This window comes from Colletotrichum acutatum (assembly GCF_030867785.1).
Source record: "Colletotrichum acutatum strain CBS 112980 chromosome Unknown BDZ83scaffold_90, whole genome shotgun sequence".
Classification (NCBI taxonomy): Eukaryota; Fungi; Ascomycota; class Sordariomycetes; order Glomerellales; family Glomerellaceae; genus Colletotrichum; species Colletotrichum acutatum.
This window is the reverse complement of record NW_026849084.1, coordinates 104,711-131,968: the sequence shown is the minus strand read 5'-3', so window position 1 is coordinate 131,968 and position 27,258 is coordinate 104,711. Positions and strand designations below refer to the sequence as shown.

Below are 27,258 nucleotides of genomic sequence, written 5' to 3'. Positions count from 1 at the left end.
GTCCATTATACTTCCAGGGGACTTCCTTCTCGAGGTCTTCCTGGTAGTCCTTTTGTTTGCAGCAGTTTCGGCGGTTGTCTGGATGTGGGATGAGGGGATTATTCAACACTATTTCGCTCTTCCAGACACCGCAAATGCTAGTGCCATGTTCGCACTTACACACTTTTGGCTTGTAATACCATGGCTCGAGGAATGGTTTAATAGGCGGATCAAAAAAGTGCGCCAACAACAGCATTCTCGGATGAGGTCCTAGGTATTTCTGAACTTCATGTTAGCCAACACGGAACACCTTTATTCTGAGCTTTTCACGCATCCAGCTTGAATTTCTATCAAAAGTTTGGAAGGCATGATGCATCGATAATTTGCTTTATCTTGAGGCCAACTAATGTACGTTTCTCTACAAGCCGCTGCACTCAAATTTGAGGAGATTCCCTTCCACTATCTTCTTCTCCATCGTTACGAGCGTTGGCATATCCCACATACAGCTAATCCACCTACCTCCCAGCCATTCCCTCTTGACACTAGTAAGGTATGGGATAGAATGGGCAGCAAGCTCTGGGGTATCCCGCATTCGAACTATCCCACAGTCAGACCTAGATCAACACGTTTTACGGGTGTGGCCTACTCACATTGCAACCTTTCTGGCAGATTCGAAGACAACTCTGTCGGAATTCCCCCGGGGTGAATAGAAAATGCTAGGACGCCCTTCCACACACTTAGTTCATGATCTCAAACCTGCGGTTGTTAATGATATTTATTACCTGATCACCATATTCATCCTGAACAAATTCGGTGAACCGTATCAGCGCAAATTTGGAAATGTGGTAGGCTCCTCCTCCAGCACCCATGAAGTGAGCCGCCACCGAAGACATATTGACAATCGTCTTGTCGCCACCCTTGAGTAACAGCGGCAAGAACGCCTTTGTGACACGATATGTGCCCCAGTAGTTCACATCCCATGCCTTCATGTACTCGTCGTCGTCGGCATCAAGCAGCAAGTTGAAGGGAGCCATATAGCCCGCGTTGTTGACCAGGATATCCAGGCGTCCCCACTCGGCCGTAAGTCGCTCTGCGGCCGCCTTTACGCTCGGCGTGCTGCTCACGTCCATCTCGAGGGCAAATACCGTTGGCTCTGCCCTCCCAGCAGCCCTTGCAGCCTCGATGATGGAGGTGACGGTAGACGAGACATTTGAGCGAGCGGCGACGGCAATGAGTGATGCGCCTGCCTCGGCGTAGCCGATTGCTAATGCCTTCCCAAGCCCTTTGCTTGCCCCGGTTATGAGGACTGCTTTTCCAGTGCAGTTGGAAGCCGTGACTGGGTTGATCTCAGGATATGTGTCGTGATGGATGACGTTCCCAGTGAAGACGTCAACTGCGATCGATTAGTGTCCGCAAAGGCTTAAACATGGGACGAAATCTGGGTCGGTACCCTTGCGAGGCGGGCCGGCCGAAGGTTGCTGAGGTTCGGACGCCATTTGTGGAATTATCATCAGCTGAACTGTACTCAACGCATCAATCAAGTTGCCCAAGTGATCATGCCTAAGCTTGTATCGTCACAAGTTTCAGGGTTTGTTGACAATGAGGTTGAGGTATGGTTCGGCTGTCATCACACGCTAGGATCGCACGCCGGACTTCCCCATTTCATAGCGCCACTGGTGGCGCCGCCTATGAACACTAATTATCCTGTGTGATAACCGCACGCTCACCGGATAAGAGCTCTGTTGACTCCCTCAATAAGGTAAAAATCACGTAGAGTACATATATTTGTCAGAATATAGGGTCTCTTTATGAAGCCGCCCAAGCTTGGAAAAATCCCTTTCTGTCATCCTTCCTCAACGGAGTATCATGTCATCACGAATTCGCCGATTAAGCGCAGAATTATTTGACTAGGCCAGCCTTCTAAATAATTTCGCATAGGATCTGCGAGAAGGGCAGGGAGTAGACAAGACTAGTTGCGGTGACCACTCGCGAATAGCACTCCATGGATTCGCTGGATACTCAATGCTCAGGTAAGTAGCCATTTAAGCTAATATCACGGTATCACCCATCTTCTGCTGCTGCAAGGAAGTTGCATACTAAGGTATTTCAGGTCATGACTAATAAGTCGTTCAATTGCGTAACAGTCATGGACAACAGCTTTCATGCAGTATGTGCGTGCATCCCCTTGCTCAACGCCATGGCAAAATATGTACATGAAGAATTTGGATGGTATCCATCACATAATTTACTCCAGACCAACGCTAATGGCAGCCAGAGCATAGTCCATGAAGCCAGCGTTTGTGTCCAGAATGTTGGTGTTGAACTCGGCTGAGGTCGGGTAGAAGTTACCAGAGGGGCCAAACTCGAGAGTGTATCCGTAGACCTTGTTGACGCCGGGCTTGGCCCAGAAACGTGAGAAGGAGTAGTCGTCGCTGGCACCGGACGTGGGATACAAGCCGACGGCCTGGATAGAGGTGTAGGCACGCCCGCCGACAGCCTTCATGGCGTTGACCATGGCCGTACCGACGGTTCTAATGTTGCTGAGATCGGTTGAGGGGATGTACTCCTTGTAAGCGGAGTCGCCGACGGGGCCGCGCTTGCCGTCGTAGGCGGAGTTGAGGAAGTTCATGGTGGAGGTGGTGGTCTGGTCGTCGTCGTCACCCCAGCTGTAGAGGAGGTCGCCGACGGCGGAGTGGATGTCCATGAACCAGCGGATCTTGGGGAAGGAGTCGTAGACGGAGACGAGGTTCTTGGTCTCGGGCTCGGACTCGGCGGCGGTGCCGTAGAAGACCTCGGAGCTAGGCGAGGTGGAGGCGGGCGCCTCGGAGGAGTCAAAGTACTTCTTGAAGTTCCAGAGGAAGTCAAAGTTGCGGTTGATGTCGACACCAATGGAGCTGCCGCTGGAGCCGGACTTGGTGTTGCGGTTCTTGCGCCAAAGGGAGCCCGAAGACTGGTCGTAGGCGACACCATCGGCGTTCACAAGGGGGAAGAAGACAATACCCGCGGCAAGGACGCTCTTGACCTGGGCGTTGGTGTAGGACTTCTTGCCGTAGGTCAGGCCGCTACCGGACTTATTGGCGGCGAGGAGATCTGAAATCCAGTAGATGATGTTGTCGGGTCCACCGCGCTCACGGGCGTGGACGGCAGCACTGAAGTACAGGTGGTACTTTGACTTGTCAGTTCCGGCGCCGACGTAGTAGGCGTACTCGGTGGCGCCGTTGAAAGTCTTGTACGGCAGAGTGAGAGATCCGATGCCGTAGTTTTTGACAAGGGCGTCGCAGGCCGACTTGATCTCAGCAACGTTCATGATGCTGGAGATGGTGGTGCCTGAAGCCTGGGTTCCAAGACCGACGGGGGAGATGGTTCCCGCGCTGAAGCGGTCGCCGGTTCCGATGGGTGCGTTGGCTCTCTTGCTCAAGTCTCTTCTGTGGATGGACACCTCGGGCACGAGCTCGTACTCCTTGGAGAGATAGTCAATCTGCTCCTCAGTGAGCCAGGCGTGGAGCTTGTAGTGGCTTCCATCCTCGCTGGGCTTGGCAACAGCTCTGCAGCCAAAGTCAAGAGTGTCATTGCGGACAATGTCCCTGTACTCTGTTAGTGTCGAGGTCGGATGAGTTGATGATGAGGTGTTACCTGAAGCTCTCGGGCGAAGGCCCCTGCAGGTACACAGGGAGCAACTCTCCAAGCACAACAGTGCTCTGGAGAATCAGCGACGCGATGAGAGAATACTTCATGGTGATCGAGACGATGGGAAGCGGAAGGATGCGAAGGATGCAAGTGGAACGGCCCGTCGCCAAGTATGCTTAAGGAGATGGGGGATTGGGCCTGCTTTCATAGTCGTTTCCATGATGTCCACAACGGCTGGCTTTGTCTCGGCCACAACATCTCATTCAAGCAACTGGCTACTCACAAACCAGTTCTCACTCTTGAAATCTACCCCATGTCTCTATGCCCACAAAATTAGCTATCATCGTGGCCAATCATAAGCTTAAATCCCCCGGCCACGCTTGAGGATCGTTCAGGCGACCTGCCCCAACAGGCATAGCGCTCTTCTGATCTTGGTAGGTGGTTCGAATCATTCATATGAGAGCAAACGGCGCCCCGTACGTAAAGCGGTAAATGGCCTGAAATACCGCGTTCAAGGAACTTTGTCTAGCACGAATTTACAATGTCACCTTCCTCCACGGCTGCGAACAGCGGCGAGAACCGATCGCGTGGACCTCCTCGTCGTGTTCCCGCTTCCGATGTGGGGTGACGACTGCCGGAATTCGCGACACCAGGTTCGATTCCTTCATTCTTATTTCTTGGGGTTGATTTTTGCGCCTTCTCAGCCAGTAAGGCTCTGTGAAGGTTATCAGCATTTCTTGCTTCCTCAGAATCTCAGAAACAAAAGATCCTTTGAGTCTTTTCGTTACGTTTGCTCCTACTGTGACGTACGTTCCATGCATGTAAGACGACTGACTAAGGACCGCAAATTTGCGCCATCCTCTCGTGTTCCACGCGGTCGATTGGCCTCGATAGTGAATGCTACAATGATCTAAATCACTCGGCTACCTGAGAAAACCCCGCGCACGACGAGCACTGAATAGACCACAACAACTGTTTGCCATTGGTATCACGTCTTGGCACCGTGGCCGGTCTCGAACTCGAGGCTTCGACTATGCTGTCGTCCTCACTGCTCAAAGCGGTCATCTGCCTCATTTGGCCGTCCTCGGAGTGGACAACATGTGAACAGAAACCAGCCAGCGCGATTCCGTCGCTCCTCGACGCTACACTCGACGACCTCAACCATGGTCTGCATAGTGGTATTTTCACCAGCGTCGACCTCGTTAATGCCTACATCGAGCGCATAAAAGAGACTACGCCGACCCTGAATGCCGTCACCGAGATCAACCCGGATGCCGTCTCCATCGCCGAAACTCTGGACCTTTTCCGCCGACAAGGCGGACCGCTTCTCGGCCCTTTGCACGGCATCCCGGTCCTGATCAAGGACAACATTGCAACGGCAGACAAGATGAACAACACGGCCGGCTCTTACGCTCTCCTCGGCGCTAAAGTCTCCGAAGATAGCACTGTCGCCGCCAAGCTCCGGAAAGCGGGGGCGATTCTGCTCGGCAAGGCACATCTGTCGCAGTGGGCCGAATGCCGGAGCTCCAATTCGAGCAATGGGTGGTCAACGTATGGCGGTCAGACCCTGGGCGCGTATTACCCCTTTCAAGACCCATCGGGTTCGTCGGGGGGCAGCGGCGTCGCGTCTTCGGTCGGTCTCGCGTGGGCGTCTTTGGGGACTGAGACAGCCGGCTCGATTTTGTTACCCAGTGACGTCAACAACGTTGTGGGCATCAAGCCGACTCTTGGCCTCACCTCACGGTACCTCGTTGTGCCCATTTCGGAGCACCAAGATGTTGTTGGACCTATCGCTCGGACTGTGAAAGATGCTGCTCATCTCCTGGGAGCCATCGCCGGGGTGGATCCCAGCGATAACTACACGTCCGCATTTCCTTTCCCGAAAACACCAGACTACGCCGCAGCATGCGTTAAAGAGGGACTGCTGGGCAAGAGATTGGGAATTCCGCGACATGTGCTACACGACCCTCAAGACGCCCCTCCCTCCAACTACTCGGTCACGGTATTCGACTCGGCCGTCGACATTCTCAGATCCGCTGGTGCGGAAATCATAGACGACATCGTTCTGCCAGGGTACAACGCGACTGAAATCTCCGCGCTCCTGATCAAGAGCCTTCACGCAGATTTCGCCGTTGCCATAGAAAAGTACTTCGGGCAATTGGCGTTCAATCCGTACAATATCACCACGCTTCGTGAGCTCCGGGATTGGACCCAGCATGACCCTCGCGAGCAATGGCCTGAGAAGAACACACTCTCATGGGACAACAACCTAGCAGAAGGTCTGCGAAACACAGATCCGGAATTCTGGAATGTTCACCTCCGGCTTCTGTACCTCACTGGGCCTCAAGGATACACAGGAGCTCTCAAGAATCATTCCCTAGACGCGATAGTCCTGCCGACGGCGTTTGCTGTAATGAATGCTGCCATATCCGGTACGCCGGTGATATCGGTACCGTTTGGAAGGCATCCGGATGATACTGACATTGTCAAGGACAAGACTGGAACGCTCAATGCCGTGGCACCGAACTTACCTTTTGGCATTGGTTTTGCGGGGGCTCCGTTCAGTGAGGAAACGCTGATTAGCATCGCGTACGCCTTTGAGCAGAAGGTCCAGGCTCGGGAGGTCATCAAGCCCTACATCAAACCCAAGACCGACTTAGAGGACATCGTCAGACACAGAGCTGAGGTGGAAAACATACTGGAATTGTGACATGAGAGTCGTCTTGCAAGACAGACTCGCAGTCAACGATGACGCCAAGTCATGTCCTAAGATTGATGTATGTACATTAAGATAGCTACCATAGTACGGCATTCAATGTCCTCCATGACAGCACAACTCCTCACAATTGCGTCTTCAAATAGGCAAGCCACAATCACATCACTGATTGACTTTCGGGACTTTACCGGAACCCCGCGCACCGATTTACGGCGGCGGGTATATAATTGGCCCTGAATGCTGGCCCTCCGGGTCGGATTCCGATCACATCACAGTGGTTCCCCGCACTCCGAGAAAGCCCCGAGACCCTGTCGGCAGCGCACCCGATCTAAGATACCGATGTCGTATATCAATGGGCTTCAAATGAAAAGTGAACAAATAAATTCCTTGATTCAACTTACAACCTAAAAATCAAATCAAAAGTGAGTTGGTCTGTGCATCACTGGGTACTCAAGAATACAAGTAACTGACCTTGGTTTTATCAGTGTCTGGAAACCTAGTCCCCCTCACCGTTATCAAGGGCGCCGGCCACGAGTATATCCCCCTCCCGGAGGGCGAGAACGCGACTGTTGCCGATTTCCACTCGTAAGAAATCTTTTATGTATGAAGTGGGAAATAATTACTGAGACTTTGCTAGAATCCGAACAAACACAAAGGACTCACCTGCTCACTTCACCTCGGGTTTCTACAAGATTGTCGCAGGACCCGCTCGTCCCGCGCACTACAACTTTGAAGAGACCAAGTACGTCCTCAACGGTCAGATCGACATCTTGGTAAGTCACTTCGTAACCGTGTAAAGCTCTGGGGCACAAGAGATAGGGAGCTGACTAGCGTGGCTCCAACAGGATGAAGCTACTGGGATCACCCACCACCTAGTACCCGGAGACTTTGCTTTCTTCCACGTCGGATCCAAGGTCAAGGTAAGTTTTGGTTCCACTTCTTGATAACTTCGATGCTCACGATCTATTCTCTCTCTCCAGTTCTCCACCAATTCAGAAGGCCTTGCTTTCTATGCCGTTACCCGGCCCGTCAGAGTCCCCCACCCGAACCTGAAGGGCCGTGAGGAAGACACAAAGTCCAAGTTGTAAATCATTAGAAAAAGTAGAACTATCACGCAAACTTGAATTATAGACAAATTTGGCTTTCACACCTCCTACTAATCCACTCAGAGGATCTGAGGGGCACCTTTCGTAACCTTGAAGCCGCCAGGGGAGAGTTCTTGGAAAACGCCGCTTGGATCATACTTCTCAGCAATTGACCTCAAGCGTTCCTTGTTGGCCTGCCCATAACCAGCGAACGGCTCCTGGAATTGGCTGGCGTAGTTCGTGTACTTGTATCCCGAAGCAAGGCCCATCTCATCCGCCACCTTGTTGATTCTCTCTTCCGTGCGCTTCTGAGCTCTGTAGATGGCATCGTCGTCTTTTCTGTTCTCCCACCTTGCCCATAGGTTCACAAAGCCAAGAGGCTGCGACTGCTCCCCGAGTCCGTGAGGATTACCGCCGCTTCGTTGCATCAACTCGAACTGAGATTTGGTGATGGCCTGGATCTGGATCTGCTGGATGGAGATGGAAGCCAGTGCGCTGGCTTCCTGGTTCCAGATCTCGAATACTACTTGCAGCAAGTCGGCGTCCAGGATAAATGACGTGGTCCACAAAGAACTTCGCAAGATGCTGGCGGGGAACAGAAGGTTCTCGGCAATATCTGCATGGAAGACGTTGACCGTTTCGATGGCTGATGGCTTAGAGTTGTAGAACTTGTCGACGACGGGAGGATGGGTGTTATTGTCAAACGTCTTCTGGTGCACTAAGATCGCGACGCCAACGGGAGCTCCACTGGCTTGTGCGTTCCAGGACAAAACCGCGGCGTTGCCAAGATCTTTGGGGGACTGAACGGTACCCCAGTCCGCGAATGCCGCGTTTGCCGTGATGTTCTCAGTGGCATTGTAACGGAGCTTTGCGTACCACATCTTGTCCTGCGGGAATGTGTTGAACTTGAACTTGGTGACAACACCGAAGTTATTGCCACCTCCTCGAAGGGCCCAATAGAGGTCCGGGTTTGATGTTGTTGATGCAGTCACAATCTCACCGCTGGCCACGACAACCTCAAACTCGATCACGTTGTCGCAAGTCCATCCGTAGCGATTACTGAGCCAAGAGACTCCACTTTCGTCCGTATAAGTAAAGTACCCAGAGACATTGGGCCAAAGACTTGGATACGGAGGTTGGCTTACCACCAAGAGTGAGCCCACCGACACCCACACCAAACATCCGACCGCCAGGGATAGTCACGCCAGACTTTTGGAGATTCTCATATGTGGAAGCCCAAGTATTTCCGGGCTCCACGATCGCCGAGCCCTTGTCTTCGCTCAGTGTGATTCTGTTGAGCCGAACCAGGTCAATCACGAGACCTCCCTCAATCGTCGAAGCTGTGTAGGAGTAGTGACCTCTGCTTTTGACTGCGAACTGACAACCCGTGCTCTGGATATCTCTGAGAGCGACTGAAACCTCGGTGGCACTGACAGGTTGAAAGAAGCAGGAGGGAGATACGTCGCCTTGGATGGTTGACCAGAAGCCTTCCCGGGACGCCACATAGTCCGTGCCGTTGGTTGCACCGAGGTAGACCTGATTAGGGAATTTCGTCGCGAGAGTTTCGCACTATCACTTCGGTCAGTACCTTAGTACTCTCCTGATTCAAGATCCTTTGAGGAGCTTGACTTACTGTGACGGTGCAACCCTTGTAGCTGCCGGTAGCATCCGGAGAGCTGGCGGCTAAATTAGACGTTGCTACAACAAGGAGGAACGAAATGGAATGCGTTGATGGGAACATGGCTTGTGCGTTTATCTGGTACTGTCACGATGGTTGACCAAGTCTGCTATGGCAACTCGCAGGTTGTCGGAAGCTTGCCATCTTTGTATTACTTGTAGCCCTGACATGACCAGGGATCACTCTGGGCTTTGTGTAAGCGAGAGTGCGGAGTTCTAGCATAAGAATCCGCAGTTCAGTTCGGGCTAATCGGGACGGCATGTCAATAGTTGAGCCCTCACTAAGGTTTGCCAAGTTAATATCGTTAAAGTCTTAAATCCAAGCCACGCGCTTCGGCTAGGCTCGTTTGCCGCCGTCAAGGCTCCTCATGGAAAGCTGCAATTGGCCAACATGCTGACAGGATCATCTTACGATTAGGTGGTTCTATTGCCAGGGGCAAAGTTTGACAGGTGTATGCTGAGAATTGAAGCCTAGCAATTCCATCTGGATGGTCGCGTATTCGGTTTACATGAAGATTCACGGGGCCTCTCGCATAGTCGGCGGATCCTGTAGTCTGTTGTGGTTCTTCGAAACTCTAACTCACCTGGTGTCTTGTTCCAGGAGGCTAAGAGGCTTGAGCCTTGGTGGTCTTCTTGTCGTTTGACAAGGTGTTTGCTTGACTACCGCCAAGTCTTCATGAGAGATCTACCTTCTAGAAATGACGTCTTGGAATTCAAGTAGCTTAAAAAACAGGCTTCCCATTCAATTCAACTAATCGTAAGGAGGGCAGCTTGGACGTAACAGTGTCGAACTGCTTAAAGCTGAGAAGGAGAACGGCGGTGCACCTAGTAAATCCAAAACCCAAAGACCAAGTATTCCTATTACGGAACATAGGTAGAGAGAGCAATTGAACCCATAGTAGAATTGAGTTGTTCACTGATGGAGGGTGCGGACACGCGGTAAAGGGGACTTTCCGTGTCCCCACCACGGGAATTAGAGCGGCATGGAGCCTGGGTGTTGCCCCGCGTGGATTTGGTTCCTGCATCCGGTTAACTTTAGCGGCGTACTCTAAATTTCGACAACCTCTGGAAGTTGAAGGCGGAGCAACCCGTCCCTGGAACTTCATCCTAATATTTCCCGCCACATTATTGACTGCTCTTGTGGTCCTTTGACTTACGTGAGCTGGGTGTGGTGAATGGACGGCATGTAAAAGACCAGAGAAGGGGCAGATATTAGTGTTAGTTAACGCTCTCAATACTTCACGTTACCTGACATCTAAAGAGATTTGTTTGACATCACCATAGTATATCGAGAGTAAGGTGGTCTAAGTCCCCGCTCCCTCAGGAAGACTACTACGTTGGCTCTTTGCGTAACTTAAGATGAACAAAAACAAAGAATGTTCACCAGGGTACTAAAGATCCTAAATAGAATTTACTAACCTCAGTTACTTTCCTCGTGTCGCGAATGTATGAATAGAATGTTTCTGTGTCGCCCCAAAACTAGTTCCAAGGACTTATCTAACTAAGGTACTATGGGTTAAATAGTAAATAATACTAATAAACATATCGAGCTACAGTTTCATGCCTTAGTTTTCTTTTCGGCTTTGGCTACATTTTCCTCGAGAGCGCGATAGATAGGTACCGACTTTCCATCAAGGATTTCCTTCAGGAAAGCCTCAAACGTGATGGGCTGAAAGTCAGGGTACAGCTCAGTGCCGTCAATGTACCCGAGAAACTCGGCGTACTCTAGGGTGTTGTCTCCGCGGACTCCCATGGAGTACCAATACTCGTAGAAGATCTTCATCTTGTTATCAAAGGCACTTTTCTCGATGGCGTCCGCCGTCAAAGACTCAGTAGTGATGGCGTTTTCTATAGCATAGGCAGGCATCTATAAAGAAGGCATGTCAGCCAACTTCCAAACTAATGCTCTGCGGCTGAGAGGTAATACTTGCATATTCTCGTTTGGTAGTCTCGCCACTCGTCTTGTCCAACATATCAAAAACCTGATTCTGTGATCATTCTTTATACCCATTGGGTAGGCGGAGTTTGCACAGAAGCCGACTAGAACTGAACTTAATTCTACTCAAAGCCCGCAACTGACGTGACAAGTTGGATGCTCACTCTTGAGTCTCATGCGATGATAGCGGGTTCAGTTTACTTGGCACTGACTTCGCAACAAACACAAACGTCACAACTGGTGCCCAAGTAGGAAGTCCGCACTTGATTTAAAGAATGTGCGGAGCGGGTCCCTTTTGAGACGGATTATCACACGCAATGCCCATGACTTTATCCTATTAAACCATTAAACTAGTAAAAGCTAGATGAATCTATATTGGCCATGACTTCTAATTCTAACTTTCAGAAGCCAAATTTACAACTAGGTATGAAAGCAGCACTCGCATTTTCTCAGGTTGTCGTCTGGCTTCGGCATGTGGGGGTGACAGAAGCATACAGTAGTCGCCGACAGATCGAGACGAAGATGAAAGACAGTTTCACACTTCAGGGCGCATGAAAATTACTCTGGGTATCGTGATACTTCGGCTTATGGGGATGGTCGCATTATTAAGAATCTGCTTGACTGGCCGGTTGCCTGGAAGTTCGTACTAGTAAGCACCCAATCATAACACAACTCTCATGTCACTAGAGGCTCCATGGAAACGTCAACATCTACCACTTGTTTCGCTAACTGTATATATATATGTACTGCCAGCTGCTCAAAATGTCGATTTTATGTAGAGGCAAACCTTCCCTTGAAAGTCTCATACCTGAATGCAGTAGACATAGGTGTAGGAAATGAAGTGTCTGACACAGCCTCTTCTCCAGACTTCATTATACACAGTGAACCCCCATATGGAAGTAGTACGAAACTCCTAGTCCAAGCAAAGCTTCTATGCTCGCATGGAAGAAATTCCTTGGCTATCAAGTACAGGAGGCACTGAACGTGTGTGGGAGAGTCGATATGACATATATTGGTCATATACGAGGCGTTGTCTCGCCCAAAGTGCTGTTGCTGACACCGTCATTGACCTGCTTCTTTGGATAAGATCAAGTGGCCTCCAAAACTAGGCGTGCTATCGATGATCGAGGCCATGAGGGTCTCAGGGGTCACTCCGTTCTTGACCCCGCTCGAGTATGGGATCCAATGTGCCGGCGAGAAAAGCCCTTCTTCAACCTAAAGAGAAGCTTCTGTCGGTCACAAGGACAAGACGGGAGAATCCTGGAGCACTTTCAATTCTGGCTAGGCCTGAGTAGTAATAGCGGATGCCTCCGCGGAAAGAGATCAAAGTGTCGGCCTGGGCACAGCCAGCACGTCAAATTGCATGTTCCAGCGAGGAAGTGACGGTATTATGGTATCCCTCCAGCTCTGCACCCTAAGTGCGAAACCAGGAAAGGTCTAGGTTGTTTATCCTACACGAACTCATAGACATAGGGTAACAAATGGATCAAGTCATCGAGCTCAATGTACAACATGTTTACTATCATGGTGCTAAAGTCCTACAGAAGGAAAGGCTTGCCTCAGTCGTCCGAGACCTCATCCCGAGGTTTTGACGGCTGAAAGTCGCTTTATTTGTCAGTCCGACCTCCCATCGAATTTGGGGTCACGTAACAACTAGCAAGCATTGCCGCATGAAAGCTCGATCGGCAGCTTTCACGTCGGACGTCCGCATTTGGTAAATCTCAGGAGGCACAATCGGCCTCCCCGGATCGTACAAGTCTCTCCGCATCCATGTATTGCTCCGATGTCTACAATAACAACCTTCCCCAGACCTGCACCCCGCAACTCCCCCAGATGCCCCGGATGGGATTTCCTTAAATTGGAACCATGATCCGCTCCCAACTGTCTGGTTCGAGTTCTTCAGGCGACCTATTCATCATCTCGTTTTCTTGTGGTCTGAGCTTGTCTCTCTCCTATCATTCCTCCCTTGCCGTACGCCACTGCTTTCGAAACACCCGTCATCCTGGCCAAACGTCCGGCTTTCATACTTGAAAATGCCACTACGAACCCCCTGGGTACATCACAAATGGGCAATTTTCTATTGCGCTGTATCAGCAATTGGAGTCCTCTGCTATGGATATGACAATACGTACTACAACGGTGTATTGGCTATGCAGGAGTTCAAGAATGACTACGGAGACGTCCGTGATGCCACCGGCAGGATAGCTCTTTCTTCGTCCTTCCAGTCTCTCACAGCTTCCGCTATCTACATTGGCGACTTGTTCGGCGCAATGATTGCCGCTCCCCTCAATGATCGCTACGGCCGAAAGTCCACGTTCTGGCTGGCTTCATTCTGCATATTCATCGGCGGCATTTGTCAAGTCGCAGACACAATCAGCTCAGAAGCCCTGCTTGTGGTAGGACGCATCTTGATTGGCCTTGGAGTGTGTCAGTTCACCGTCACTTCATTGCTGTACATCGGTGAAGTTGCACCCTTGGGCATCCGAGGACCAGCACTCATGTGCTTCCAATTTCTCCAATCCTGGTCTCAGCTATGCGCGTCCGCGATTAACCAGGGGACCAAGAGCATCGCAAGCTCTCTGGGATACCGTATTCCTATGGGAGGCCTTGTCATTCTTCCTCTAATCATGGCCGCCCTTCTTCCCTTCATCCCGGAGAGCCCGCTGTGGTACGTTCTCAAGGGCCGTGGCACAGAGGCCGAGCAAAGTTTTCGCAAGATCAATCAGAGCAACCCGAACTACGACCCCTCAGAGGATATGGCTACAGCTGAAAATGCCAAAAATATCGAAGAGGAACATGCCGAGTTCTCTTCATGGGGAGCTCTGATAACGGATCCCATCGAAAGACGCAAGTTGATCTACTCGGCTGGAGCCATGGTCAGTCAACAGATCTGCGGCATTCTGTTCTTCTACGTTTATGGTGTTGTATTCGTACAGGCGATTGGGTTGGGCGACCCTTTCCTCGTTCAACTGATCACCAATATTGTTCAAATTTTCGCCGTGGGTGCCTCTATAATCACTGTCAACAAAGTGCGCCGCCGTACCAACCTCATGATCACCAACTTGATGATGCTGGTGGCCTTCATCATTATCGGCGGCGTGGCGGTCAAGCCGCTTACATCTTCGACACAATACGTCATTGTAGTGTTTTCCTTTGTCGTCGTGGTTGGCTTCAACTTCGGTCTTGGCCCCCTGGCGTACACCGTCGCTCGGGAGATGGCAGTTGGTCCCAACCAGAACAAGATCATGTCCGCGAGTATCGTCATATTTTACCTGACGACCTGGGTGGTCTCGTTAACCGCGCCCTATTTATACTACGATGCTGGACTGGGTCCAATGGTAGGCTTTGTATACGCTGGAACGACGTGTCTCTCCATACTGTGGGCATGGTTTTGTGTGGGCGAAACCGCAGGCAGATCAAGTTTGGAGATTTCGAGATTTTTTACTGAGAGGATACCTGTTAGAGCTTGGAGGAGTCATGTATTCTCGGAAAGCGAATCCTCGGGAGAAATGAGCTCAGAAGACAAAGGCAAGGGTATGCCGAATGCCCCGTCAACGGCAGAGCACCAGGAATTTGCTCTATAAATGTAGTAGCAACATCTGTAGCGGTAGCTTTGGCACCATTCGCGTACCAGCGCAGTAAGATTGATGCTAGTATGTCTATTTACTGATTCGAGTCATGATAGGCGATGTTCTCTCCGCGCTGCCCAGATCAGTGGTGACCCGATAAACGTACGTTACGAAACCAAGTAGCGCCCGAATTTCGCAAACTTCGCTAGCAGACACCCAGTTTTGACTGGCTAAGTTCCTCACAAGAGCCGCCACCTCACATCTTGTGACTGGGAATGAAGGATAATAAAAGTGACGCGGTGCCACCGCCTAATTTGTACTGCGGAGGATACTGGCATTTTCCTTGGCCGGTTGCCCTCTTAGCTCGGTATCGGGAAATCTGAACATCAGGAGTGGACGGACTTGGAGCGGATTTCCTCAATGGGAATGCCCGCTCGACATGAGCTCGATCGGGGTACCTGATGAGAGCCGGCCGCCGACCACCTCCTACGGCCTGGCGAATGTCGGCGTGTCACCTTTATGGCTTAGAGACAATGTTCTGGAGGAAACTAACAATATGCAAAATTGACGGGGTTTCCTATTTCGCGAACGTACGTAGGATAGGGATGCTCTTTGTAAGTGGTGTTTTGGGCACTGGAAAGCTCAAATATAAATCAAAGCTAGGGTAAACCGCTGTGGAAGATTAATTGTAATCCAGCTTTCAGATATTCAATTAGCCTTGAGAAAGTTTTAACATGCTGCTGCTACCTGGTGAGAGCTATCGGCTCTATGCTGCCCGAATTGCCCGCGGATCTTATGTCGCACCCGCCGAGCAAAACCTGGGAACAAGCTTGTGTCCCGACCTGAACGGTACTAGCCGCCGTCGCCGGAGATGTGAAGCTTCTACCGCCTGCCGGAATTGTCCGGGGAGCGGCACACGAAGCCAATCCGAAGATCAGGCAAGTTAAGTTTCGCAAACGCTGTTGCGTTCACCTAATATAAGCTCCACGTCGTGCTTGCGTTTTCTCTGCTTAGGGGCAGTCATTTATTATTCCTACGAGACGACCAGCAGCAACAGCCGCGACAGATGCTCTCGCAGGTAATATGCTGTTCTTCTCTCGGATGTGACCATAATGCCACCAAGACCGCATAGGTAAAGTACGTAGGCCAAGTGCCGCGCGCCAGAAACATTACCACTAGATAGCAACACCATCCAATTTTCGACTATCCAATTCGACTATGGCTCTCAGAATTGAGTTGAGCATTATTCCAGTCTATACATAAGGTAGACATATTGAGTGTCACTAGCCCATAGCAAACGCTACTCTGACCCATCTCATGGTATCTACTCTTCTTTCTGGAGTTCTCGCTAGGGCGCGAAATTGGAAACCAGCATAGAACAATACGTAGCATATCTAAGTCGTTTCATCTCCTACCACCCACTCGGGTCAGTCAGTTGTCGAGTCAGCTCTTTTGTAAAGACTCTCTTTTGTAAATGCGGATCCAGGGAGCTCCATTTCACCTCGGTCAGTCTCTAAAAATTATAGTCTAGATGATTTGACCGATATGTTGTTATTGAGAACGCAGAATCTCGAATTAAAAGCTTAACTTTAACCCGAAGAAGAGCTGGTCGGTCTTTTATTCAAGAAAGCAGCTCGGAATCATGGGAAGGTCGTTGCGGATCATCAGTCTATATTTGCTTTACTTTCATCGAGTTATCGCCAAGATCAAACATGATTTGAGTATTTGAAACCATGCAGCTCGAACTTGGATATGGCCCCATGTAAAATTCGTATGAGTCGTGTTCCTGCGTGGACGAAGCGGAGGAGCTGTCGCGTCGTGGAAGTTCCCTCTGAGCCCTGTGCCTTGGTGCTTGACGCAGAGTGATCGTGACTTTGGAACTCTGCTCTCTGCCAAGAGAACTCACTGCCCGCGCGCCCGCCGAGTGGGAGATGGTAAAGCTTGCGTTACATCACGATTGTCTCGTAGTCGGGATGCTCTATAATTGGACCCTGAATTCAGTGACGGCAACCCAGGCCGGGACTCAGGGGCGGAATCCCCTCAACCAATCTTGCGGCGCCGGCTACGCTTTTCTCACCTCTATTATGTGATCCGAACTTTCCGTGGCAGCAAGCAATGCCGATCACGACCACGAGGGCAGATAGGTGCACGAGGTTGCGTTTATCGCTGAAGCGTGTAAGCCCCGCAATTCAGAACTCTAAGTGTGCTCTTCCCAGGAGGCCCCTAGTTTGACGTGAGTTTGTTTCGAGGCGCACCGGCCGACCGTTGATCGACACCGCCGAAATGCCAACCCGCATCCAACTTCCCGCTCGGCCTCTGCCAGAGTAGCTTCTGGCCGTTGGCATTCGTCCCGTTCTTGGATATGGGGATCTCTCAAAATCTAGGTTCGCAGGCGTGGCTACAGTACCAGTCGCACTACGGCCGGACCATTGACGGAACTGGGTGAGCCGGGAGGGTATGCAGGAAACGAGCCGAGAGAGTTTTTTCTCCGATCTTGACTGTCGATCCGGAGGGACCCGTGGTTGGCTTGCTAGCGCGTCACCACACCACCGCGGGGTATATTGCGATCTTATGGTTCGTAGATCACTAATAATATGTCAGTCACATCCAAGCCTATGGGCGGAGCAACAGCTGCCAAGAATCCATTTTGGACCTCAATTGCAAGAATGCTCTTTGTTCTGGCCGCGCGACGACTTGATGCTTCCTGCATTACATCAGGGATAAGATCACGAAGAACCTTCGTCAACGATCCGGGCCAGCCGTGAGTAGCTGGGCTGCCCAGACTTTTACGGTTCGGCGAATATAAGGTCTCTCTTACCGGTAACGCGTGAAATGAATTAGGTCCTCTCTAGAGACCACAATGCCGAAATTTCCCACTGGCACGATACATCTCAGACGATGTAACGGCGGCAGCTTCCGCGCTTGCAGCGATGGTGCGGTTCACTTCAAACGCGAAGAAACTCCAAAGGAATCCTGTCGCGCCACTTCGACGAAACACTCCAGTTTACCAAGCTTATTTCTCTCTTCCACCTTCCCAACTAGTTCTTAGACGACAGGATGTGGATTATTCGATAGCCATGTTCATCAAGTATGCTCTCCTCGCGCGTGTCGCAGCTTGTGACCAATCAACGATAGCGGCTTGGCAAGAAGTTATTGTCACCGTCGCAAAGGCTAAGCTTCCATTTTGGCGGCATGATTAAGCTTTGCCCATCCCGCCGTCTCGAATGCGAAACCGATCATGATGGCCAATCCTGTGTCACGGATCTGATTACTGTAGAGGCCGGGCCAGACACTCAGGATCAGATCAAGGAAACAACTTCTGGAAAACATGATGATGGGTAGCAAAGTTCCCAATCGGACGTGACCAAACGCGGATTTTGAATCTTACGCAGCCCTTGCCAAGTAAAACATAGCCGGCTCTCCATCGACGGCCTGGGTACTAATTCTACCCATATAAACCTCCGTTCTTCCTCAACCTTTCAAAACGTTTCGATCTTCTCTGTATATCTACACATCACTCAGGCACTACAACAAATCATTGCTGCTCTTTTTCGAATTCAATAGTAAGATACTTCCTCGCTCCTTACAGTTGGGTACTAACATCATGTCAGTGAACTTCAACTTCCTGTTCTGGTTCTTTCTTTTGGGTGCCACCAGCGTTTACGCGAGCACCTGTACCGTCGAACCACGGTCCAATTTTGACAGTCGTTTCGATTCAAGCTTCGTAAAGCAAGCAAAGCAGCAGTGCCGCAACGCCGGCGGGAACTCCAAGGGAGGCAACTCCGTGCGGCAAGCGTGCGATTTCCGTGGCGATCCGCCCAGGTCTCTTCAGCGGACGTCTCGTATTCAAGTTTCCTCGAACGGCCGTAGCACCAATGTGAATGTGCGGTGGAATTGCCGGCGTTAACATCGGTGGAGCAACTTTATGGCACGACTTAGTGTCTCGAAAGAAAGAATGAGAGGGCTGTCACACAGGCATGCTGAATCGAGAGACAAGGAGCATTTTGATTGTGTTGACATATACGAGTAGATGAAAGCGAAACTTGAGGATGATCACATTTTTCTTCATTGTTGGCAGTGCGTATCGATGTTTCGTCTTCATTGTCTCTGATCCAGGTTTTATCAAATACACAACACTTAAACCCCAATATGCCGACTCGTGACTTGCTCAATCCTTTTCAACGCCGGCTTGCTACTCGACCAACGGCTTGGCTTCTTCTCTAATGTTCACAGTACAAGCCTACTACATCACTATTTGAGGGGGATCGTGTCACCCTTTAACATTAGCAAACTTCTGGTCTATATCGTACTGGGATGGGAGTACATGCATCGAAATGTGATACTTGAACTTGATGCACCTAGTGTAGGTCTTAGATTACGAATATGTCGGTAAAACGACATCTATAATCGTCGATACATTGAACAACAAGAAAGGTGAGCTTGCATCTTAATTACACACTTTGGCTCATCACTTAGATTCAATGCCGTCTATGTATGTGTGCAACTTCGAAGCATGGTGATTTTTGGTAGTATTTGTAATAGTTCTCAAAACTGTCACCCGATTCCACGGCTAGTTTTTTAAAGTGGCCCAAAGTGTCACCAAAGTTCATTCCTTTTTTCGTGCTAGCAAACAGAAGACAAGCCAAGGCATACTGGCCATAGACCCTATAACTAAATCCATAGTACTTCCACGATACGACATTAGAATCCAATTTCGATCTGCTCCTCAATCTCCGTCGTCCGACCAATGGAAATAATGCCCTTTCTGTCAGTGAGATCGAATACCACATTAAACAGAGTGCCAGAATCATTCTTTCCGATTTGCTTCCGGTTGATGGAGCTCGGGAAGTTTTGTTCGTCCTTGAATAACTCTAGCAAGGACTTGAAGCCGGCGTTCTCACCAACATCTAGCGTTGCTAGCTCCTTCATACGGGCAGTACGTTTCGGCGAATCTACAAGCCAGAGTGGCTCAAGAACGCCCTCATGATCCAACATCAAGTTATTGGCATGAACGACACGACCATTCTCATCAGCCGGCAGCTCTCTGAACCCAATGCTGGTGCACTCAAGGCCAGTGGGACCTGAGTGGTCGCCGAGAAGAATGTGACTGCTTCCAGCTAACCCCACGCTCTTTATCTTTTCCAGGGCCTCTCTTTTTGACCTAGATTCCAGAATGGTCCGGAGAGCAAAGTGGGTTGGCATACGTTCTGAGTTGACGCCCTTGGCACGGATCCCATTAAGAAGACATCCCACACCGTGCTCGTTGAATCCAATCTTCCCGATGATACCTGCTTCAGTGATCATTTGGAAAGCTGGCAGATCGATGCAGCGCCCACCATGCGGTTTGGCGCGAACGATGATCAGATTTGGTTTCTGTTCGTTCTTCCAGTCCCAGTTCTGTGAGAGGAATGTAGACCCTCCAGGAGTCTTCCAGCCTAGTGCAGTGCATCCGTCTACTGCCATTTCGACTGATGCAGTTGACGTGGGTTTTGTCGGTTCCGTTTCGAAGAGTCCAAATGCGATCTCGCTTCGTATGTTTAATGCAACAACATCGAGAACATCCACGGCAGCACCTTCCGCTATCCCTTCGATCTCTTCATAGTATGAGGGAAACTTGGCTTTGAGGTGTGGCACAAACTCTCGGGTCTTCACTTGTACTGTGGACCACTCCAAGCCGCTGAAGTCTTTGAAAAAATAACGGTAGAATGCAATAGACCCAGCAACTTGCTTCGCAGCCTGGTGGCCTACAGCAAGGCCGATCTACGTGACACGGAGGTGAGCTTCTCAGGCATATAAAAAGCAGTCAGGAGCATTACTCACCTCTCGATGGGTTCCAGCAACAGTGATATCAATCATCCTTGCAGAATGTTCTCTCGCTCGAAATTTGCTATTGTTGAGATGAGCATGCACAGTCGATAGATGGATCCGTCTTTGGGGGGGGCTTACATTGGTGATGCGGGGTTCTCCTCGGCTCTCTCATGCAGGCTTCGGAGTGGCAAATACCGGACGGCTCGCCGACTCTCAACCTCTTCGATACGGTGCTACCTACACGTCTGCACTAGCTTCTCTGCTGCTTGCATCTTCATCCGATAGCCGCAAATCTCCGACAGTTTCGGCCAATGACATCGGACACGTTATCATAAGTGGTGTATGCCTCCAACACAATTACAACTTCAATAAATTGAACACTTGGTCATGATGAAGAAGGAAAACCACGACTCCAAGCAATAAGTATTGCAGTTTCATGTGATTTCTCAAATGTAAATTAGCCTAGGTAATGTGTCGTGAAGTTACAGACTGCGCTTGCCTCGAATGTACTTTTACCCTTTTAGACTGCGAACGTGGATATTCCAAACAGACCACCAATCCAGTGAAGAGCCTCTGACATTTCGTGGTATCACACAGCTGAATACAGTCATGTTCGGTCAGATTCCTCAAAGAGTCGAAGAAGCCCCTGGTGCGAATCAGTTCGTACTCTCCCACCCACTTCGGCGTTCAGAACGACGCTGTTCAAGACGAGTCTCGGGGACAACGTCAATCTTTAAGGAAGGAAAACTTAAGGCTCAGAACATGGACTCTGTGTGAAGGTCATTAAAATCTGGGTTCACATGCACTAACTTGAAGGCAAAGGGAAAAGCCTTTTTTGGATCTCGAACTCTCGATGAGCGGATTTAATCAATGCACATGACCTCTTGTGCAATGTATGTCTGTAATTCCCAGGATCTGGTCGAGAATCTCCAGGTTCATGATTCTTGGAAGAGTATGAAAACGCTCAGTGTTATGTATCCTCCTCGTTTTCGCCCATTTAGACTGGAAGAGACGTAGCGATCTAGATGCTGTTGGTGTCATCAACTAACCTAGAAATTCATACTATCAACATATATGTCCCATATTGATACAGATCTTAGCAAGTTGTTGTTTTTAGCCTCAATTGGAAAGAATAAGTTTGCAAGTGCTGCAACAAAGCAGATAGCGGAAGTCTTCGGCATCAAGAAATAGCGATGGCATGTTTTCTCAGCGAGGTCGCTCCAAGTTGGGAGGAGGACTTTTGTTCTTCTTTCCTTCACACTGTTCAAGCGTCGGAAAGAAAAAAAAGAGCAATATGATACGAGACACTCTTTGGGGGAGGGTATTATTGAAGTATCGAAATGAGCGTATGCGCGTTATCGACCCGAGCTACAACAAACCCTCGGGTAAGCTGCTCGGGTCCATGCTTTGTTCCGCGTATTCTTTACCACCCGACTCGGGTCCGTATGCCCCACACCTCAAGCAATCCGAACCCGTTCAACTGCAACTCTATCCGAGCATTTATAGCCTGGCATAGAGTAGGAAAAAAAATATGCAAACACGGAGCTGCTGAGGCTTAGATCTGTTGTGGAGCTCGGAATTCTCTTTTGGGTATTGGCATGTCTTTGGTATGTGGACTGCTTCGTTTGCTCCTCGGCATACATATATCCGCTCGTTTCGTTCCTCCCACGAATTTCAAGACAGCCCTTTCTCACGGCAGTGTTTCTCAACTTTGTTAGCCATTCTTGCCGGAATTTCTTTTACTTTTTCGTACATTTTTTATCAAAATCACCAGACGTCCACTAGTCTGCAGCCATGTCTACGGATGGATACTTCGCGCCAGTGCCAGGAGTTAAGCCAACTAAAGGAGGAGCCTACCTTTGGCGCTACCTCCCGAACAAGCCTGCGGCGATCCTATTTCTCATTCTATTTCTCTTATCTTTCCTCTACATCAGCTGGAAGATCTGGAGGACTCGTGCTCGCTTCTGCATCGTCTTTGCAGTAGGATGCCTCTGTAAGTTGTGCAATGACTCTTGACCAACCTCAATGTGCTAACGCCCAGCAAGTCGAAGTTATAGGATATGGAGCACGCGCTAGCGCTCACGATAAGACCGACAGAATCATGACGTTCGCCATCCAGAACATGTTCATCATCATCGCACCGGTTCTCTTTGCCGCCTCAATCTACATGATCCTCGGTCGGATTATCACGAGTATCCACGCCGAGAAGTATTCGATGATCCGACCTGCCAAATTGACAAAAACGTTTGTCCTCGGAGACTTGGTTTCTTTCCTCATTCAGGGAGGCGCTTCGGGCATGATGGTGATCCAAAAGCCCGGTCTCGCGACTTGGGGTGAGAGGATTGTCATCATCGGCCTCGTTGTCCAGATCATCATGTTTGGTCTCTTCTGTGCTATCGCTGTGGTTTTCCATCGCAGAATGAGACAAGCACCCACTCCCGACTCCCTAGACGGCCTGATCCCGTGGGAACAGAGCCTTTACATGCTTTATGCCGTCAGTCTGCTTATCATGGTTCGATCAATCTTCAGAGTTGTCGAGTTCGCTCAGGGATATACGGGTTACTCTCTTTCCCACGAATGGACACTCTACGTTTTCGACTCCCTTCTTATGTATCTCGTCACGGTGCTCTTCGCTTGGAGGTTCCCAGACCGCTTGAGGTCTAAAGAAGATCTGGCTCTGTGAGTCAATGAGCATTAGCTGAACCTTTATTCTTCGAATCGGAATTCCATGTGGAGATGGATCACGCGTTTGAGGCAAGTCACGGTTTGGGACTTTCATTTGTCAGACAACGTCTTTTCAAATTCCATAATTACTAAGTAAAAGTCTTTACCTTCGACTTGGCTCCGTATGCTTTTGCTTGCGAGGCTGTATTAACTTGGTTCTTTTTCCCCACTCATCACATTACGTGCCGGTATGACCACTGGTGTCTCAACAGTTCTGGAATCGAGGATTCCATTCAGCTCATACTGTACTGTCATCATCAACCCGTAACCCTCAAATAACCAGTCAAGGGTATTACTTTCGGTACCGCTAGTCAGATTGCTATTATGATCATTCAGGCGCCGTGTGATTGCGTTTGAGAACTTTTTGTGTTTGGCCTTCAGGGTTTGTATGCCATCCGGGCCATTTCTCATCTTTTGTCCCAGCATACTGTGATGTTCCGGGGCTGGTTCGCAGGGCTGTATCATATGATTCCCTCGGCGTCGGCACGTCAAGCAGACGATGACTTTGCAATCATTACAGACTTCAAAGTCAACCTTCGGAATTATTGGCCGACAGCCAAGTGAGCAAATGCGGCCCCAAACGCCCTGCTGTTCTATCATGCCTCGGGCAAAGCAGTCGAGTTGGAGGGGCACTTGGTATCTGATTGAGAATGCCTTCTTCAGAAGCATCTCATAGAGTTTCCTGCGGCCGAATTTGGCCGCCAGAAGCAGTGCTTGGTTCAAAATCTCTGGTCCCTCTGATGGATTGGCATTGAAACGAAGTAACTCTTCAAGATACGAAGGGACCGAATCAGTACCAGCGATCAAGCCACTTACGACTGACATAGTGATGGCATTCTTCCCAAAAAATATCCTTAGAAATGACCAAGGACGAATCCTTACAGGCGTGTCTGAGACGACTGACGTTACCCGAGGATCCGGGATGAACCGCGAACCACAGGGGGGTTCTTCCTGCAACATCCCTTGAATTCGGGTCTGCTCCATGTCTGAGAAGCATCCCAACAACTGAACCGTTTCCGCTATCGATCTGAGAAGCATAGGAAAGAGGTGTTCTTCCAATGAGGTCCTGAGAACTTACGCTGGCCTTATGTTGCAGACACCAGCTTGTGTACTCTGGACTAAGACTAGCGTATGATAATGCGGTGCGTCCATGTTTGTCGCTGAGATCAACTTGTGCCCCATTGTCAATCAGTAGTTGCGCGCACTCCAGAGCTCGTTCAAATGACGTCCGCTCACTTCGACGGCTGCTACTTTCCAAAAGCCCCTTATACGTGTCATTCAGGTTGCGTAGGCCATGAGGGTCCCGGAGGTTTAGCCCCTCGGCAATGTAGGATAGTGGTGTTCTTCCAGTTGTATCTGCGCCATCCGCCTCCACTCCATTGTGGGTAAGGGATTTCAGACCACTGAGTGAGACAAAGTACGCAGCTATGCAGATCAGATACCGACCTTCATCTGACTTGAAGTCAAAGCCCTGTGCTTGGTTGAACACTTTCTCCATGATGTGCGAATTCCCCTGAACCACAGCACCGTCAAGAACGTCCAAATGACACGTGTCGCCGAAAGTTCTGTTCAGCGACACTTTCACAGGCAGTGTTTCGAGGACGCGGACGTTTTTAGCGAGAAGCTGATCGACAATAGCCTCAAGGTTGCGTTCAACGGCGTGAGAAAGAACACTTCGGGGATTAGACGTAAGCCCAATCTTCAGATCAACCTCCGTGCGTGCGTCAGACAGGATCTCTCTCACTGTTTCGATGTTACCTCTATTATCACATGAAGCGATGAGTAATGGGCTGATTTTCTCCCCATGATTCCTCTGTCCAGCCTAGTTGGGATTAACCCCTTTCCTGAGAAGGGCCGATACGAAAGAGGCATGCCCAAAGAAACAGGCTTCTATCAACAATCTCCCTCCTCGAAACTCTCTTAAATCGTCGTCTTGGACAGTATCCAACAGAACCTTGAATAATCAGGTGTCATTGTTCTGCATCGTCGCTACAAACGGTGTGGACGAGGGGAGTCTGTCGCCGTCCTGACCCCACTTGCCCGGCTGTCCTTCTGGCGAAGCTCCATTCTCAAGTAAGAGTCGAACCGTACTTTCGCAGCCATGCAGGGTCGCGTAATACAGCGCCGTTCTACCTCGAACGTCTTTGATATGGACTACATCTTTGTTTCCGGAAACTATTTGCGCCACCGCGATGTCGATCTCTAGGGCTGCCACCACATGTAAGAGACTTGCTTCGTCGCAAGTGCCAATACCGGCAAGACTTGCGGCGATAGACTTATGGTCGAGCAGCTCTTGAACATTCTCATGAAGGGTGACGGCGTCGGACTGGTGGACGTGCTTGCACCAATTATCTTGGGCGTACGCCAAAAGCTCTCTTGGGGTTCCAGATATGTCGCAGGACAATTTTTCATTCAATACACCATCGAGGTAGGGCATGGAGATCCAACACAAGCGATCTGAAAGCCCGAAGTGAATCAGATATGCAGCGCACGCGCCGCTGATTTTGTAATGAGCATTCGGGAAACAGGTCTTTGCGATCGCTTCGAAGTACTCTTGTGCTGCGTAATGGCTTATGCGGACGACGCGAGACATTTCATCGCCAACAATCAATCCTCCGCAGGCGGAGACGATGTCTGCTGTCTCATACATATTGTCTCTGTCCAGCCGCCCGTGATGATTCAAGCTGACTGCAGTGACTAGCTCATGGACCTTCAATGGTCTTTTGGCATGTGTGATCCACATGAGAGTCTCCATCGCTAAGTCGCCGTGCTCTTACATTTTGATTTTGCCCAAGACGTTGTCGTAGGCTTTGCGGAGCAACCGATGCCTCCCGTCATCGCCGCTGTTGGGAATTGATTGAGCGATGTGTGTGTCTCTTCGTATGTCAGTCAAGCGTTTGTTGACAGCTGGAACGTTGAGGTCATCTCGGAAAGCGTCCAGGAAGAGATGTGCTAGAAGAAACCTAGTTTTGGGACATGGTCAGCCAGCCGCCTGGCCAAGCGTTTACAAGCTTACTGTAGGACTCAAAAATGGAATACTCACATGCCGTCGACGATGCCAATAATGACATCTTTGACTTTGTTTCGAAGTTCTGGATGTCTTCGCAGGAGCGGTGACAGGTTTTGTGCGCGTCCGCCCAAGTACCTTTCCAAGTCCAGTGTTTCTGCGCGAACTTCTTGTACCAAGGAATTCGTAGGATCAAAATGACAGCTGATGTTGTCTATCTGTCGTGAAGTGACGAATAGTCTGACTTTTGACTGCCGCCATAGGTCGCCAATGATGTTCTAACATCTTTTCACGTCCGTTCGATTCGAAGACTTCCAGTTCATCTATTGCATCTATAACGATGATGCAGCTCGGAATCATGTCGATTGTGTCTCGTAGTATTTTCATGATGACCGTCGAGGGAAGCGGGTCTTTGCGTTCGTGCATCTTCTTCAACTCGGCAGGTAAGGAAGGTAAGGCTTAAGGACTTGTCTCAGGATAGATCGTAAAAGTGTCGATGAAGTGTCCAGGAACCGGTTCTTGTAGTCGCAGTACACATAGGCAAAAGCAATATCATCGCGGTCTCTGTATTCGCTATGAAGATGATCGACCACTGTCGCCGTGATTATCGTCTTTCCAGCTCCTATCCCACCAAGGCAAAAGAGAACACGGCAACATTCCTCGGATCCTGGGAAAGATAACCAAGTCTTGAAATTCTGGAACTCGAGGAACCATGTGTCGGTTCCTTCGTATCTTATATTGAGCAAATCAGTCTGTTCAAGCACGAATGTCCGAGTCGAAATCCAATCAAAAACCACTTTTCTGGTTTCGGCTTTCGCGTGATGTTGAAAGTGACCATGAATGATTTTGGCTGTACTGCGAGAATCGTCACGAACATTCTCGACGGCTTGACTCAGTTCGCCTAGTGTGTCGCGGACTTCGCCCATAGACTTGCCAATATGGTCGAGATACTGCTTCGTCTCCTGGATGACAAACCTGTGAAAAGTTAACATCATTTGAGGTCGGTGAACGGAGATATGCAAGGTGTTCATACTGCTGATTTGCCTGTGCCACCAACATGAGTTTTGTCTTCGCATCCCGAATCGCTTGTATTTGTGTCTCGAGTTTCTGGTCAAATTTGGTCCCTTTGA

General features: G+C 49.9%; 12 protein-coding genes across 12 annotated transcripts; 4 read left to right on the top strand and 8 right to left on the bottom strand.

Moving 5' to 3' along the window:
- Positions 1-288: 288 nt before the first annotated feature.
- BDZ83DRAFT_631096 (short-chain dehydrogenase) lies at positions 289-1,584 on the bottom strand. The gene is made up of 4 exons (XM_060508883.1): positions 1,430-1,584; positions 762-1,372; positions 630-705; positions 289-576 (listed from the first exon to the last, which is right to left on the bottom strand). Exons 1-4 carry the CDS (start codon positions 1,488-1,490, stop codon positions 398-400), a joined length of 927 nt encoding a protein of 308 aa, XP_060361836.1. The 5' UTR covers positions 1,491-1,584; the 3' UTR covers positions 289-397.
- Positions 1,585-2,224: 640 nt separating this feature from the next.
- Positions 2,225-3,713, bottom strand: BDZ83DRAFT_584554 (zinc carboxypeptidase; the record flags this gene model as incomplete). Its single annotated transcript, XM_060505768.1, has 2 exons — positions 2,225-3,563; positions 3,613-3,713. The coding sequence occupies 2 exons, from the start codon at positions 3,711-3,713 to the stop codon at positions 2,225-2,227; spliced, it is 1,440 nt and encodes a 479-aa protein (XP_060361835.1).
- Positions 3,714-4,518: 805 nt separating this feature from the next.
- On the top strand, positions 4,519-6,478 carry BDZ83DRAFT_631090 (amidase). Its single transcript, XM_060508882.1, has one exon. The coding sequence runs from the start codon at positions 4,640-4,642 to the stop codon at positions 6,314-6,316; it is 1,677 nt and encodes a 558-aa protein (XP_060361834.1). The 5' UTR covers positions 4,519-4,639; the 3' UTR covers positions 6,317-6,478.
- A 47-nt stretch (positions 6,479-6,525) lies between these two features.
- On the top strand, positions 6,526-7,449 carry BDZ83DRAFT_454479 (uncharacterized protein). The gene is made up of 5 exons (XM_060503173.1): positions 6,526-6,744; positions 6,808-6,907; positions 6,960-7,095; positions 7,168-7,242; positions 7,303-7,449. Coding segments are annotated over exons 1-5 (420 nt in total). The 5' UTR covers positions 6,526-6,743; the 3' UTR covers positions 7,411-7,449.
- A 38-nt stretch (positions 7,450-7,487) lies between these two features.
- BDZ83DRAFT_654506 (uncharacterized protein) lies at positions 7,488-9,148 on the bottom strand (the record flags this gene model as incomplete). Its single annotated transcript, XM_060510724.1, has 3 exons — positions 7,488-8,479; positions 8,553-8,943; positions 9,041-9,148. 3 exons carry the CDS (start codon positions 9,146-9,148, stop codon positions 7,488-7,490), a joined length of 1,491 nt encoding a protein of 496 aa, XP_060361832.1.
- Positions 9,149-10,642: 1,494 nt separating this feature from the next.
- BDZ83DRAFT_654505 (uncharacterized protein) lies at positions 10,643-11,197 on the bottom strand (the record flags this gene model as incomplete). The annotated part of the gene is made up of 2 exons (XM_060510723.1): positions 10,643-10,951; positions 11,165-11,197. 2 exons carry the CDS (start codon positions 11,195-11,197, stop codon positions 10,643-10,645), a joined length of 342 nt encoding a protein of 113 aa, XP_060361831.1.
- A 1,856-nt stretch (positions 11,198-13,053) lies between these two features.
- BDZ83DRAFT_584512 (general substrate transporter) lies at positions 13,054-14,604 on the top strand (the record flags this gene model as incomplete). Its single annotated transcript, XM_060505763.1, has 1 exon — positions 13,054-14,604. One exon carries the CDS (start codon positions 13,054-13,056, stop codon positions 14,602-14,604), a length of 1,551 nt encoding a protein of 516 aa, XP_060361830.1.
- A 4,554-nt stretch (positions 14,605-19,158) lies between these two features.
- On the bottom strand, positions 19,159-20,519 carry BDZ83DRAFT_794859 (acyl-coenzyme A:6-aminopenicillanic acid acyl-transferase-domain-containing protein). Its single transcript, XM_060515824.1, has 2 exons — positions 20,410-20,519; positions 19,159-20,349 (listed from the first exon to the last, which is right to left on the bottom strand). The coding sequence occupies exons 1-2, from the start codon at positions 20,443-20,445 to the stop codon at positions 19,291-19,293; spliced, it is 1,095 nt and encodes a 364-aa protein (XP_060361829.1). The 5' UTR covers positions 20,446-20,519; the 3' UTR covers positions 19,159-19,290.
- On the top strand, positions 20,416-23,080 carry BDZ83DRAFT_721893 (RTA1 like protein-domain-containing protein; the record flags this gene model as incomplete). The annotated part of the gene is made up of 3 exons (XM_060512417.1): positions 20,416-20,431; positions 22,226-22,377; positions 22,439-23,080. 3 exons carry the CDS (start codon positions 20,416-20,418, stop codon positions 23,078-23,080), a joined length of 810 nt encoding a protein of 269 aa, XP_060361828.1.
- Positions 23,081-23,482: 402 nt separating this feature from the next.
- On the bottom strand, positions 23,483-24,833 carry BDZ83DRAFT_631085 (ankyrin repeat-containing domain protein). The gene has a single exon (XM_060508881.1). It carries the CDS (start codon positions 24,617-24,619, stop codon positions 23,912-23,914), a length of 708 nt encoding a protein of 235 aa, XP_060361827.1. The 5' UTR covers positions 24,620-24,833; the 3' UTR covers positions 23,483-23,911.
- A 212-nt stretch (positions 24,834-25,045) lies between these two features.
- Positions 25,046-25,846, bottom strand: BDZ83DRAFT_631083 (uncharacterized protein). The gene has a single exon (XM_060508880.1). It carries the CDS (start codon positions 25,769-25,771, stop codon positions 25,085-25,087), a length of 687 nt encoding a protein of 228 aa, XP_060361826.1. The 5' UTR covers positions 25,772-25,846; the 3' UTR covers positions 25,046-25,084.
- Positions 25,847-26,559: 713 nt separating this feature from the next.
- BDZ83DRAFT_584590 (uncharacterized protein) lies at positions 26,560-27,054 on the bottom strand (the record flags this gene model as incomplete). Its single annotated transcript, XM_060505772.1, has 1 exon — positions 26,560-27,054. The coding sequence occupies one exon, from the start codon at positions 27,052-27,054 to the stop codon at positions 26,560-26,562; it is 495 nt and encodes a 164-aa protein (XP_060361825.1).
- Between the last annotated feature and the right edge of the window lie 204 nt (positions 27,055-27,258).

Bases quoted from the DNA above. Each gene is read 5' to 3' on its own strand.
- BDZ83DRAFT_631096 (XM_060508883.1), bottom strand. From the start codon at position 1,490: ATGATAATTCCACAAATGGCGTCCGAACCTCAGCAACCTTCGGCCGGC. The intron at 1,373-1,429 runs GTACCGACCCAG...AATCGATCGCAG, and splicing joins GGCCGGCCCGCCTCGCAAGG to TTGACGTCTTCACTGGGAAC. The intron at 706-761 runs GTAATAAATATC...AGTGTGTGGAAG, and splicing joins AGGATGAATATGGTGATCAG to GGCGTCCTAGCATTTTCTAT.
- BDZ83DRAFT_794859 (XM_060515824.1), bottom strand. From the start codon at position 20,445: ATGATTGATATCACTGTTGCTGGAACCCATCGAGAG. The intron at 20,350-20,409 runs GTGAGTAATGCT...CGTGTCACGTAG, and splicing joins TTGCTGGAACCCATCGAGAG to ATCGGCCTTGCTGTAGGCCA.
- BDZ83DRAFT_631083 (XM_060508880.1), bottom strand. From the start codon at position 25,771: ATGTATGAGACAGCAGACATCGTCTCCGCCTGCGGAGGATTGATTGTT.
- BDZ83DRAFT_631085 (XM_060508881.1), bottom strand. From the start codon at position 24,619: ATGGAGAAAGTGTTCAACCAAGCACAGGGCTTTGACTTCAAGTCAGAT.
- BDZ83DRAFT_454479 (XM_060503173.1), top strand. The intron at 6,908-6,959 runs GTAAGAAATCTT...AGACTTTGCTAG, and splicing joins ACTGTTGCCGATTTCCACTC to AATCCGAACAAACACAAAGG. The intron at 7,243-7,302 runs GTAAGTTTTGGT...CTCTCTCTCCAG, and splicing joins ACGTCGGATCCAAGGTCAAG to TTCTCCACCAATTCAGAAGG.
- BDZ83DRAFT_631090 (XM_060508882.1), top strand. From the start codon at position 4,640: ATGCTGTCGTCCTCACTGCTCAAAGCGGTCATCTGCCTCATTTGGCCG.